The sequence below is a fragment of the Ranitomeya variabilis genome, chromosome 1, assembly GCF_051348905.1.
Source record: "Ranitomeya variabilis isolate aRanVar5 chromosome 1, aRanVar5.hap1, whole genome shotgun sequence".
Lineage (NCBI taxonomy): Eukaryota > Metazoa > Chordata > Amphibia > Anura > Dendrobatidae > Ranitomeya > Ranitomeya variabilis.
The window spans coordinates 1004503941-1004518606 of NC_135232.1; the positions used below are offsets into that span (position 1 = coordinate 1004503941).

At 45.4% G+C, this 14666-nt stretch overlaps 1 protein-coding gene across 1 annotated transcript; it reads right to left on the bottom strand.

The window, feature by feature from the left end:
- Nucleotides 1-8686: 8686 nt before the first annotated feature.
- On the bottom strand, nt 8687-11421 carry HMGB2 (high mobility group box 2). The gene is made up of 5 exons (XM_077279507.1): nt 11056-11421; nt 10264-10420; nt 10038-10183; nt 9367-9541; nt 8687-9218 (listed from the first exon to the last, which is right to left on the bottom strand). Exons 2-5 carry the CDS (start codon nt 10411-10413, stop codon nt 9054-9056), a joined length of 636 nt encoding a protein of 211 aa, XP_077135622.1. The 5' UTR covers nt 10414-10420; nt 11056-11421; the 3' UTR covers nt 8687-9053.
- Between the last annotated feature and the right edge of the window lie 3245 nt (nt 11422-14666).

Sequence of the window (14666 nt, forward strand, 5' to 3'; positions counted from 1 at the left end):
CTGATGTGCCTAAACAGTGGAAACCCCCAATTCTAACTAAAACCCTAATCCAAACACACCCCTAACCCTAATCCCAACCATAACCCTAACCACACCCCTAACCCTGACACACCCCTAACCCTAATCCCAACCATAAATGTAATCCAAATCCTAACCCTACCTTAAGCCCCAACCCTAATTTTAGCCCCAACCCTAACCCTAATGGGAAAATGGAAATAAATACATTTTTTTAATTTTTTTATGTTTCCCTAAGGGGTTGATGAAGGGGGGTTTGATTTACTTTTATAGTGGGTTTTTTTGGTGATTTTTATGATTGGCAGCTGTCACACACTAAAAGATGCTTTTTATTGCAAAAAATATTTTTTGCGTTACCACATTTTGAGACCTATAATTGTTTCATATTTTGGTCCAGAGTCACAGAGTCATGTGAGGTCTTGTTTTTTTGCGGGAAGAGTTGACGTTTTTATTGGTACCATTTTTGGGCATGTGACATTTTTTGATCGCTTTTTATTCCGATTTTTGTGAGGCAGAATGACCAAAAACCAACTATTCATGAATTTCTTTTGGGGTGGCGTTTATACCGTTCCACGTTTGGTAAAATGGATAAAGCAGTTTTATTCTTCGGGTCAGTACGATTACAGCGATACCTCATTTATATCATTTTCTTATGTTTTGGTGCTTTTATACGATAAAAACTATTTTACAGAAAAAAATATTATTTTTGCATTGCTTTATTCTGAGGACTATAACTTTTTTATTTTTTTGCTGATGATGCACTATAGGGGCTCGTTTTTTGCGGGAAAAGATGCCGTTTTCAGCGGTCCCATGGATATATATATCCGTCTTTTTGATCGCGTGTTATTCCACTTTTTGTTCGGCGGTATGATAATGAAGCGTTTTTTGCCTCGTTTTTTTTTTTTTTTTTAACGGTGTTCACTGAAGGGGTTAACTAGTGGGACAGTTTTATAGGTCGGGCCGTTACGGATGCGGCGATACTAAATATGAGTACTTTTATTGTTTTGTTTTTTTTTATTTAGGCAAAGAAATGTATTTATGGGAACAATATTTTTTTTTTTCTTTAGGAATTTTTTTTTTTTTTACAAATTTAAATTTTATTTTTTTTTTACATTGTCCCAGGGCGGACATCACTGTATAGTGACAGATCGCTGATCTGACACTTTGCAGAGCACTGTGTCAGATCAGCGATCTGACATGCAGGCTCCTGGCTTACCAGCGCCTGCTCTGAGCAGGCACTTGGTAAGCCACCTCCATGCAGGGCCCGGAAGTAGCCCCGCAGCCATTTTGGATCCGGGGCTTGCAGGGAGGAGACGCTCGGTACAAGGTGAGCACATCGCCTTGTACCGATCGTCTCAGGGAAGTATGCAGGGAGCCCCCTCCCTGCGCGATGCTTCCCTGTACCGCCAGAACACTGCGATCATGTTTGATCGGTGTGCCGGGGGTTAATGTGCCGGGGGCGGTCCGTGACCGCTCCTGGCACATAGTCCCGGATGTCAGCTGCGATAGTCAGCTGACACCCGGCCGCGATCGCCCACGCTCCCCCCGTGAGCACGGCCGATCGCATATGACGTACTATCCCGTCACTGGGAATTAAGTCCCAGGTCACCTTGATGGGATAGTACGTCATATGGGATTAAGGGGTTAAACGAAGTAGGTAGCGATGAGGCATTAAATAAATACAGAAAATTAAATAAATTCTGTAAAAAGCAAATCAATGCAGCTAAGATTGAGACAGAGAGACTCATTGCCAGAGAGAGTAAAAATAATCCCAAAATATTATTTAACTACGTAAATAGTAAGAAACTAAAAAATGATAGTGTTGGCCCCCTTAAAAATAGTCTGGGTGAAATGGTGGATGAGGATGAGGAAAAAGCCAATATGCTAAATGACTTTTTTTCATCAGTATTTACACAAGAAAATTCCATAGCAGACAATACGATCAGTGATAACAAAAATTCCCCATTCAGTGTCACCTGCTTAACCCAGCAGGAAGTACGTGGGCGACTAAAAATCACTCAAATTGACAAATCTCCGGGCCCGGATGGGATACACCCCCGAGTACTGCAGGAATTAAGTACAGTCATTGATAGACCATTATTTTTAATCTTTAAAGAGTCCATAATAACAGGGTCTGTACCCCAGGACTGGCGTATAGCAAATGTGGTGACAATATTCAAAAAGGGGACAAAAACTGAACTTGGAAATTATAGGCCAGTAAGCTTAACCTCTACTGTGGGTAAAATCCTGGAGGGCATTCTAAGGGATGCTATACTGGAGTATCTGAAGAGGAATAACCTCATGACCCAGTATCAGCACGGGTTTACTAGAGACCGTTCACGTCAGACTAATCTGATCAATTTCTATGAAGAGGTAAGTTCCAGACTGGACCAAGGGAGCCCAGTGGATGTAGTGTATATGGACTTTTCAAAAGCTTTTGATACGGTGCCACACAAAAGGTTGATACATAAAATGAGAATAATGGGAATAGGGGAAAATATGTGTAAGTGGATTGAGAGCTGGCTCAGGGATTGGAAACAAAGGGTGGAGCACACTCGGACTGGGTCGCGGTTAGCAGTGGGGTACCACAGGGGTCAGTATTGGGCTCTCTTCTTTTTAACATATTAATGATCTTGTAGGGGGCATACAGAGTGGAATTTCAATATTTGCAAATGACACTAAACTCTGCAGGGTAATCAATACAGAGGAGGACAATTTTATATTACAGGATGATTTATGTAAACTAGAAGCTTGGGCTGATAAATGGCAAATGAGCCTTAATGGGGATAAATGTAAGGTCATGCACTTGGGTAGAAGTAATAAGATGTATAACTATGCGCTTAATTCTAAAACTCTGGGCAAAACCGTCAATGAAAAAGACCTGGGAGTATGGGTGGATGGGTGGATGACAAACTCACATTTAGTGGCCAGTGTCAGGCAGCTGCTACAAAGGCAAATAAAATAATGGGATGCATTAAAAGAGGCATAGATGCTCATGAGGAGAACATAATTTTACCTCTATACAAGTCACTAGTTCGACCACACTTAGAATACTGTGTACAGTTCGGGTCTCCGGTGTATAAGACATAGCTGAACTGGAGCGGGTGCAGAGAAGAGCGACCAAGGTTATTAGAGGACTGGGGGGGTCTGCAATACCAAGATAGGTTATTACACTTGGGGCTATTTAGTTTGGAAAAACGAAGGCTAAGGGGTGATCTTGTGTTAATGTATAAATATATGAGGGGACAGTACAAAGACCTTTCTGATGATCTTTTTAATCATAGACCTGAGACAGGGATAAGGGGGCATCCTCTACGTCTGGAGGAAAGAAGGTTTAAGCATAACAGACGCGGATTCTTTACTGTAAGAGCAGTGAGACTATGGAACTCTCTGCCGTATGATGTTGTAATGAGTGATTCATTACTTAAATTTAAGAGGGGACTGGATACCTTTCTGGAAAAGTATAATGTTACTGGTTATATATACAAGATTCCTTGATAGGGCGTTGATTCAGGGAACTAGTCTGATTGCCGTATGTGCAGTCGGGAAGGAATTTTTTTCCCTAGTGTGGAACTTAGGCTACTTTCACACTAGCGTCGTTTGTAATACGTCGCAATGCGTCGTTTATGAGAAAAACCGCATCCTGCAAAGTTGTCTGCAGGATGCGTTTTTTACCCATAGACTTTCATTAGCGACGCATTGCGACGTATGGCCACACGTCACAACCGTCGTGCGACGGTTGCGTCGTGTTTTGGCGGACCGTCGGCACAAGTTACATGTAACTTTTTTTGCGCGTCGTGTCCGCCATTTTCAACCGCGCATGCGCAGCCGAAACTCCGCCCCCTCCTCCCCGGACATTACAATTAAATGCAGAAGTGGTGCATATGTTTCTATTATACTTTTCCTCTATTTGTTCCACTCCTGGTTTTGGCTTACAAACACTGATGTAAAATACTGAACAAATACTGCTAGTGTGACGGCAGCCTAACAAGTAGAACATCAATGTGAAACCATGCAAACTCTTACCATCCCATAATAAAAGCAAGGAGTCCTACACTCATTAGAAAGAATGCATCAGAACAGCTTGCCCACATTAGAGAAAACATTTGACAAGTACATGTTAAGCTTTGCAGACATTCTGAAGAAAGCAACTTACACAAGGCAAATATCAGGGTATGTTCACACTGGGCGGTTTTGCTGCCTTTTTTGTGCTAATTTTCAGCTGCTTTTTACAGTACCAGCAAAGCCTATGAGATTTCAGAAATCTCATGCACACATTGTCTTTTTTGTCATCAGGATCTTGTGCTTTCATATTTGTGGGATTGATGTCACTTTTGTATTGTCAGGTGACATCAAGCCCACGGCTTAGTAATGGAGAGGCATCTATAAGACACTTATCCATTACTAATCCTATAGGTATATGGTAAACACACGGCCAGAAAAAACGTGTTTTATTTCAAATATAAACACCCAGTTTTTCTTTTTTAGATTCAAGAAGTATCGTTTCTCCTTGCGGAGAGTAGCATGTTAAGCATGCCGAGATGAGGAGACTTAAAGCCTCAATGCTCCTCTGGGAGATATGCTAACTGGCAATTTGCACTTTATTTAAAAATTACACAGTTATACTCACCTAACGCCTAATACCACGGAAGCCCTCGTTTTCCTGTAATAAACAAAAATAAAAAATAATATCCCTCACCTGTCCGTCGTTCTGTCCCACGCCATAATCCATGTCTGGGGATTAATAGTTTTTTGACCTGGACGATGCCAAGAAACGACCGTCCTGGATGAAAAACACTGGTGAATGAGCTGCTGCGAGCGCAGCCTCAGTGACGTCATTCAGGCTACTGCTGGTCACTGTGGCTGCATTCCCCGCTAGCACCATGAGAAAGTCGCACAGTGCAGAGGCAAGTTCACTGGGAGAATTTCAGTACATTGAATTTCAACTGTGGTGAACTCGCCTCTGCACCATGCGACTTTCTCATGGGGCTAGCAGGGATCTCAGAGGTCACCGCAGTTCAGCCCGGCTGAGAGCGCAGTCTCAGTGACATCACCGCTAGTCACTGAGGCTGCTCTCGCAGCAGCTCATTCCCCAGTGGTTCTCAGCCTAGACGGTCACATCTTGGCATCGTCCAGCTTTGAAACTGTTTATCCCCTAGATGTGGATTACAGCGTGGGACAAAACGACGGACAGGTGAGGGATATGGTTGTTTGTAGGAGACAATGGCATCGGCGGAATAGGTGAGGTCGTAAGTATGGTATAATTAAGATTTATTAAAGGAGTCTGTGTCTTGCTGTCAATTAAAGAACTTTATTATTGGTGTTTTTATACATTATGGACTATGGGGTTAGTAATGGGGGTGTCTTATTGACACCTATTACTAACCTCGGGGCTTGATGTCACCTGACAATGCAAAGGTGACCATCAACACCCCCCCCCCCCCCCCATCTATCAGCCGACTTGCCACCACTAAAGGGCAAGTGGGAAGAGCGAGGTTAAATGCCAGAATAGGCACATCTTATAGATGCGCCTTTTCTGGGGCGGCCGAGAGCTGATGTTTTTAGCATCCATGGCCCCTTTCCTAGGCTATTAATATCAGCCTGCAGCTATTTGCATAGCCTTTGCTGGTTAATTATAGGACCCCACATTTTTTTTTAGGGTCCCCCATTTTATATAGCCAGCAAATGCTAATTATACAACTGAGCAGATATTAATAGCCTGGGAAGCTCCATGGGTATTACCCCCTTCCCAAGCTATAAACATCTGACACCAGCTGTCCGCTTTTCCTCTGCTGGCTAAGAAAATTATGCAGCAGCCCTTGTTTTTTTTCAGAAAAATAATCTTTTAATACTACATGTACCATAAGTGGCACACACTGTACTAATTGTATGTCACTGACATGTATCTATTCTGTGTTTATTGTATCTAATCCTCTTCTATCCTGTCGGCTCCTGCTGTGATTTCACTGTACACGGCTGCTGAAATGTCGGCTTTTCTTCTATGTAATATATACATGTGTGTGTCACTGACATCTATATTCTAAATGTATATATCTGTTCTAACATGTCACTGTCATGTTACTGTACGCGGCAGAGGAATTGCCGGGCTTCAAAAGACCTAGAGTTATGATTCTACAAGTTAGCCTGATACGAGAACAGCTCCATAGACATAGGTACAAGTGCCATCTATGGGGGGGGGGGGGGGGAAGTGGGTACTAGCAACGTTAAAAACTGACATGTGAATGAGCTCTTACTAACACCTCTAGTTTTCCAGGGGTCTTTTTGGCTAGTTTCACAAGTTTTTTTATTTTTCCACATGGAAAAACATTGTCTGTGCATTTCAGCTTCCGGTTTTGGAACCGAGAACAGCAAAACATGATACCTGCAGTTTTGCACTACCCATTGCTTTCAATGGGTGATAAAAATGCTGCAAAAACACTGAAAGTGACATGCTGCAGTTTACAAAAACAGCTGACAGGAGACAGAAAAAAAAATCTGTGCATGAGACTTCTGAAATCTCATACTTTGCTTGTAGTGTGAAGTGCAGCTGGAAATTTACTTAAAAAAAAAAAAAGCAGCAAAAATGCAATGTGTGAACATAACCTAACAGCGCTCTATCAGTTTCACTCCTATTTCTTTTAAAACAAACTAGAATATAGCACTGGCGCTTACCACTGTAGGGTAGGGAAACTGGTTCTGTAGCCGCTAGTGATTAGAACAGGTTCTGTGTATATACCTGTTAAGAGGGGTATGCTAGTAAAAATGATATATAATCGCCACGCTAACTGAACTGTGGTAGGGATGCAGCAAAAGTGAATAGTGCCAAAACTAGATTAAAATTTTCATTTATAGATTATAGATTAAAATAAGGTTTGCTTGTACTCGCTTGCATAAGTGGCATAGAAATGTGTAGGCCAATCAGGGATTTCAGCTGGTTGCTGCAACTGTTGGGAAGGTTATAATAATTATACTGTTTTTGTGGTTCACTTGAGGCATTATAAAATGTCAAGTGTGGACTCATACGGTGAACTTAGGTTGTAAATATTGAGATGTACTTACTAGTGGTCTCGTTGGTGGTATAGCGTGCACTACAGGACCCGTGCGAGGGGTAGTGAATAGGCAGTCTGATATTGCTGTGCCGGCTTGGAATTGCTGTCGATGAGGAATATTGCCGCGTTTTAGCGGTATGAGGAGCCTTTACTGTGCACAGATCAGAATATCCTTATAGTTCACATGAATCAATGTAGAATGAATCAGGTATATATGTGAACTGATACGGTGCACTTTAGGTCTTCAATAGAGGTGCACTTACTTGTCGTATTGTTGGTGGTACAGCGTGCACTGCAGAACCAGGAGAGTAGTAGGTAGGTAGTTGCTGCCAGTGAGGAGGAATGTTACTGCTTTGGAGTAGTGTGGTAAGGAGCCTCTGGAGTGCAGAGGAAAGCCAGCAGCATGCGTGCTCCGGCCGTGAGCGATGCTAGGATGCGGCGTGCGGAGCTAAATGTAACATCACAGAATAGCTTTGACGGGAGCTCGGTCAGGGCACTAACCAACGCGTTTCGAGAGGTGTCTTCTCTCTTCATCAGGGACAAGTGAGTACAAGCAAGCCTTCTTTTATAACAACCTCATCAGTACAGTAAAACTCTGAACAGGGCAAACCATCTACAAGCGAATGTTCCAAAAGAGCCATCAATCTCACAGTAATCAAGTTGACAGACACTAGCAGAAAATTGCTGGATTGATGTCAGGGCCAGTACAGTGGGTTTGTTTGTTTTAATAGCAAACTGCAGCTAGGTAGGAAATTTAATAAAAAGGGAACATTTAGGCTGGGTTGACAAAGCATCAGGATTACCTTGCCATAATGGTGATAGTTAATGGTCACACAAGCCCCTACATGTGGGCTTTTAGATGCAGTCAACATGGAAACCAGAGTAATGTAATTGCTGGTGCACAATGTATAAACCCACCAGTGTGCACTTAGCCAAGCAAACCAAATACACAGATGTCCTTAATTGTCAGATAGAGTTGTGTAATGCAAAAACGAAAAAAAAAATATAAAAAATTGTTACTGCATTTTCGCAATAGCTATGGAAATTTGCAGTAATATTTCAAAAATCCATACAATTCAATACATGTTTGACATTCAAAACGTTTGTGGCTGGCACTGTATATAACAGTTGATTTTTTTTCATGCAAATCTAATTACCAAGATGTGCCTTTCATTTGAACTTCTCGTGTACAATGCATTGCATACAAGCCAGCCACTTTTTATACTAGAGCAGTATACAAAGCACAGACTACTCCACCACTTTCAAATGTTAAAAAGTATTTTCTCACCGTTGAATATCTACAATGGTTAGAAGAAAAAAAAAATTATATATTAGAAAGAGTTATGATAATGACAGGCCCGAGAGATCAACTGCAAGAGCAGCTGATGTTCTGCCTTGGTTGCCATTTCTCTGTAGTGAATAACCTTCCATAGGTTTGGTTGTGGGAAGAGTGCCATCACATGCATTACCTGTAGTATTCAGATGTACAGTAGTTTGGACAATCTGGATATGCCTCCAAAGCCAGAGTTCATTACAGCCTAAAGTCTTATCTGAGTTCTTTTGACATATACAACACACTAGGAGCAATGTAATTCCACCCACCATAAAATACACACACAGAACATAATTATATATAATTTTATTACAAAAAAAATAAGTTGCTAAAAAAGTTAGAAAAAAAAAGTACAATGCACCAGGTCTACAGGACTAAAGTATATAGGGTGTCATAACTAACATTGGGCTACCCTTAGAATCCATTAAATATGCAGAAACATCCCACATAAGAAGCTTTAAACTCTAACAGCCCTCCAACTACTCCTTATATTAAAAATATAGGTTTTCCCTAAAGAATCACATTACCTATACACAATTCTGTACAGTTTTTTTTTCTTATAACCAAGCTAACAAAATGAGCTGCACTTGAGTTCACATTCTTAGCAAAAAAAACACAAAAACAAAGCTTCAAACAATATACAGCGCACAAAGCATTCACTCATCATCGTCATCATCTTCCTCATCTTCGTCTTCCTCATCTTCCTCCTCATCATCGTCATCATCATCTTCTGGTTCAGGCTTCTTTTTGGATCCCGCTGACCTGCTAGGAGCTTTCTTTCCGGCATCACCGCCACCTGTTGCCCGATATGCAGCAACATCCTAAAAGAAAATAAATAACCCTGGTTTATAGCAACTTGGTCACTTTTTTCCCCCCAGCATTAAAGGTTACACAAGGCAGGTTTAAACTAATGGTGTACACCACTGGGTTTCGGGGAGAAAAAAAAAAAAAAAAAAAAAAAAAACCTACCTTCTCATATTTCTCCTTTAGTTTTGCAGCTTTCTGCTCAAATGGCTGCTTGTCCTTCGGTGACTGTTCAGACCACATCTCTCCCAGCTTCTTAGCAGTGTCACCAATTGACAAACCTGGACTTTCGCTCTTTATCTGAGGTCGATGCTCGGAACAGAAGAGGAAGAAGGCAGAGCTGCAGGAAGATAGAGATTCCCCCATAATTATAAAGACCCTGACCACACATCACAGCTATAAACCTATAAACCAAGTCATGTAGAGCAACAACAGCTGCTGTAACCATGCCCCAGTATAACAGCTGGCTCAGTGCAGACAAGTGGCCACACTGCAGATTCCTCAGGACTCAATTATCCCACTGGATGCTAGCAGAGAATAATAATAATCTTTATTTTTATATAGCGCTAACATATTCCGCAGCGCTTTACAGACGTTATCATCGCTGTCCCCAATGGGGCTCAATCTAAATTCCCTATCAGTATGTCTTTGGAATGTAGGAGGAAACCGGAGAACCCGGAGGAAACCCACGCAAACATGGAGAGAACATACACACTATGCAGATGTTGTCCAAGGTGGGATTAGAACCCAGGACTGCAAGGCTGCAGTGCTAACCACTAAGCCAGCAGCTTGCACCCCATTGAGGCCAGGTGGTCTAGGTGTGATGGGATACTCACGGTGGTCTTTTTGGTGCATTGGGGTCCTTCTTCTTCTTGCCCTTGTCCATCTTGGACGGTACGTAGTTTTTCATTTCCCTCTCGTAGCGGGCCTTGTCGCCCTTCGCCATATCTTCAAACTTGCCCTTCTCCTTAGCAGACATGGTCTTAAATAAATAAAACACAACATTATAACGTGCCCAGAGCACAACCCTGCAGCACCAGCCACACCAGGGGGAGCCCTCACCTTCCACCTCTCGGAGCACTTCTTAGAGAACTCGGCGAAGTTGACAGAGGAGTCGGGGTGCTTCTTCTTGTGCTCTTCCCTGCACGTCTGCACGAAGTAGGCATAGGAGGACATCTTCCCCCGAGGCTTATTAGGATCTCCTTTACCCATGTTGTACCTGAAGAAAGGAACAGCAAAAGCTCAGCGACAACGTAAAACCCGGGAAAATGGCGGGGAGTGGCGAGGGCGGGGCCTGAACGAGGAAGTCGCGGCGAGGGGCGTGGCCGTCCCGCCACAGCGCGCGCACACTGCACGCTGGCTTCCCGCCCAAATTACAACCCCTCGTCGCCATTCAGCTGCTCGCTGAGGAGAGGGCACCGTGCCCCGGAAGTTACATAAGGCCGCAGCTCGACGGCACACACGTGACCGCCCCTCCTCCCTACCGTCTCGTGACAAAATATGTCCCGGCTGCGAGAAGCCCATGACACAACCGGCCGCCGCCATTACCTCCCGCACAGCACGCAGAGGCCGGGCCCCATAACCGCCCGGCAGCCTCACTGCGCCGAGGCAGAGGCCCACCAGTATCCCCGCGTAGTACACGGTGCCCGGATAGAAAGTCACACGGAGCACAGCTCACCACACCGCAGGGCGGACAGGGAAAGCACCGAAAACCCCAGAGAGCACGAAGTTACAGTAAATGAGGCGGTTACGGCAAAACTCGGGAAACGACAAAGCTAAAATAAAGTTCCACATAACCGAAGAGAAGAGCGGGAGTCCCGGGGCAGAACACGAGGGAAAAGCGCGCCCGCTTACCTGAGCTGTGAGGCAGTAGAGGGTGACTGCTCCTGGTGCGCTCCTGCACTGAAATGCTATAACTAGGACGCAATACAGCCTCTTGTTTTCCACACTTGTACCTCTCACACCAACGTGATGAGCACGGCGATTACAGCCGCCTCTGCAAGCGGATTGGACGGACGGCTCGTTTCGGAAGCAAATTAGATACGCCCCTCTAACTCTATTGGCTGATAATGTTTAATGCGTCACCGGCAAGGCTGGCCTCTAGGCCTAGCAGGTTTCACTGCTAATCCCGCCCACATCCCTTAGCCGTAGGAGGAGCAGAAACGGTCGCACTCTTCTCTAGTTAGAACCGGTTAAAGGGAGCTTGGGCGGGCTCCCTCCATCTGATTGGCTTAGCGCTGTGGTTTAAATATTCGCGGGTGCGGCGCTGATTGGACGTCATCGAGTGACCGATCAATGATTGGCTGTAGCCGGGCCCAGCCGCGCTTTTCGAAAAACTACAAACGATAAAAGCTGTAGAGAAACAAAGAGCGTGAGCTGCAGCGGGCGCCTCCTGCCTGTGCTGGGAGCCCGTGATATCCGCGGACGGCGCTGCTGCGTGCACGGCGAGGGCCACGGCGGCCCCTGAGCGCGGCCTAAGGAGTGGAGCAGACCGCAATGTGTCCACGTGAGGGGATCCCGCGCTGCCCTGTGTCCGGCCCCCGCCATGTGTCCGGCCCCCGCCATGTGTGCCTCTGCTCCCGGCCTGTCACTACACGGCGGCCGTCTGTGGGAATGTCCTGTGCACGTGTCTCCGTGCGATGTGTCCCACAGGCTGACGGCCGACAGTCCAAGGCCTCGTTCACACGCCGTGTTTCCAGTACACACGCTCCCATTATAACCTATGGTGCTGTCCACATGTGCAGTTTTTTTCTGGCAGCATGAATGCCAGTACAAGTGTGTGGGTGAGAAGCCGGTCCAGCCCACGGATGGCATCAGTGTATGGCCGGGGTCACACACTATAAAAAATGTGTCCCATTTTGTCTGCTGAGAATCGCACAAATGTTCTCCGTGTGGTGATCCGTGTCTCCTCCGTGTGCTGTGCCAGGATGCTTTTTTTTTCTCATCCATATGGTGAGATTTTCTCACACACTTGCAAAATGAGCAAATAATGGCTGAGCCTTTCCTGTCACCGGCCCAATGCCTGAGAATTTCTCGCAAGTCACACTGATGGTCCGTGTGCTGTGCGATTTATTTTTTTTTTCCTCACACCCATAGACTTGCATTGGCGTTTCTCAGCTGAGATACAGGGACAATTGCAGCATACTGCCATTTCACTCGCAAGCGTAACATGGACGACAAAGAAACGGATGATAGGAGTTGCCCCATAGATTAACATTGGTCCGAGTGCCCGGATTACAGATTAGTGTGACTCCGGCCTATGTCTGTGCTGTCTGCGTATCACATCGCTTTGTCGTTTCATTCTTTATCCATACCAAAGGTAAAAACGGCCACACTGATCCAGAACACTGTAGACACTGCTGCTGGTTTTCACAGAATTTCACTATAGCGCTTGCCGAATAAGCTGCAGAGGGAACCCGGATACCTGGAGCACTCCCAATAACCAGGTGTCCAATGTCGCAGCTGTGTGATAGTCACAGTACATGCATGGAGAGCCTGTGTGTCAGTGAACTTGTGAGTCAGAGAGCCTGTGTGTTGGGATCTCCATGCATGTTCTCTGACTCAGCTGCGGATTTATTCGCGTTTTTGACGTGTTTTGCATGCGCTTTTCATGCGAATTTCAAGCGATTTTCTAATGCATGTCTATGGGTGCGGAATTGCTGTGATTCCACAAAAATAATGAATATGCTGCGTTTTTTACCGCAATGCGTTTCTACCACAGAAAAAAATGCATCATGGGCACATCAATTGCGGAATGCATTATAAAATAATGGTATGCAGTTTGTAAAGGTTTTTTTAACCGTTTGCGCAGCGGAAAATCACGGCAAAAAACACAACGTGGGCACATAGCCTAAAACTGAACCCAAACAAATTTGCTCAACTCTACTAGAGAGCACAGTACAGCAAGTGCTGTCTATGGGAGCATGTGGAGAGATATGTCAGTCAAACAATGGCTCGTTTGGTGGCTGTGTAGCATGAATGAGATCTTAAAGGAGATGTTCACTTTTAGGCCGGTTTCACACGTCAGTGGCTCCGGTACGTGAGGTGACAGTTTCCTCACGTACCGGAGCCACTGACACACGTAGACCCATTAAAATCAATGCATCTGTGCAGATGTCATTGATTTTTTGCGGACCGTGTCTCCGTGTGCCAAACACGGAGACATGTCAGTGTTCGTGGGAGCGCACGTATTACACGGACCCATTAAAGTCAATGGGTCCGTGTAAAACACGTACCTCACACGGACAGTCTCCGTGTGGCGTGCAGGAGACAGCGCTACAGTAAGTGCTGTCCCCCCCACATGGTGCTGAAGCCGCGATTCATATCTTCTGTGCAGCAGCGTTTGCTGCATAGAAGATATGAACAATAGTGTTTAAAAGAAAGATCTATCTGTCCGCCGCCCCCCCGCTGTTCTGAAAATACTCACCCGCTTCCCTCGTTGGCTGTTGCGGCTTCCTGTCCTGCCTTCTATTGTATGCGGTCACGTGGGGCCGCCAATTAGAGTCATGAATATGTGGCTCCACCTCCCATAGGGGTGGAGCCACCTATTCATGACTGTAAATGAGCGGCCCCACGTGACCGCATACAGTAGAAGGCAGGACAGGAAGCAGCGACAGCCAACGAGGGAAGCGGGTGAGTATTTTCAGAACAGCGGGGGGGGGGCGCACGGGGGGTGGGGGGGGCGGCGGACAGATAGATCTTTCTTTTAAACACTATTATTCATATCTTCTATGCAGCAAACGCTGCTGCACAGAAGATGTGAATCGCGGCTTCAGCACGATGCAGGGGACAGCGCTAAACTTTAGCGCTGTCTCCTGCAGGCTCCGTGTGGTACCCACTCGGCACACGTGTGCCGCACGTAAGGCCTACGTGAGCTCACGGGCACACGGATAACTCCGGTACCGATTTTTTCCGGTACCGGAATTATGTGGACGTGTGGGACAGCCCTTAGATGATGTTTGGCCCTGGCTGAGATTGTGAAAAAATAAACCTCACGCTGTACTCCCTTTATCTGGCATCGGCTGCAGCGCTGACATCATGCCAACAGCACACCAGTCAATCAGAGAGGTCAGCAACTCTGACGGCGTGCTGTCTACACAGGCAGAGCTGCGGCGCTCACTGACTAGCTAACGCTTTAGTCAATGTGACGTTAGTATTAGTGATGAGCAAGTGTACTCGTTGCTCGGGTTTTCCCAAGCACGCTCGGGTGATCTCCGAGTATTTATGACTGCTCGGTGATTTAGTTTTCATCACCGCAGCTGAATGATTTACAGCTACTAGCCAGCTTGCTTACATGTGGGGATTCCCTAGCAGCCAGGCATCCACCACATGTACTCAGCCTGGCTAGTAGCTGTAAATCATTCAGCTGCAGTGATGAAAACTAAATCTCCGAAAACTAACAAATGCTCGGAGACCACCAGAGTGTGCTCGGGAAAACCCGAGCAACAAGTACACTCGCTCATCAC

Coding starts and splice junctions, on each gene's coding strand:
- HMGB2 (XM_077279507.1), bottom strand. CDS start 10,413: ATGGGTAAAGGAGATCCTAATAAGCCTCGGGGGAAGATGTCCTCCTAT. Junction 9,542..10,037: donor AATGCACCAAAAAGACCACC/GTGAGTATCCCA, acceptor ATCTTCCTGCAG/CTCTGCCTTCTTCCTCTTCT. Junction 9,219..9,366: donor TAAAGGAGAAATATGAGAAG/GTAGGTTTTTTT, acceptor ATTTTCTTTTAG/GATGTTGCTGCATATCGGGC.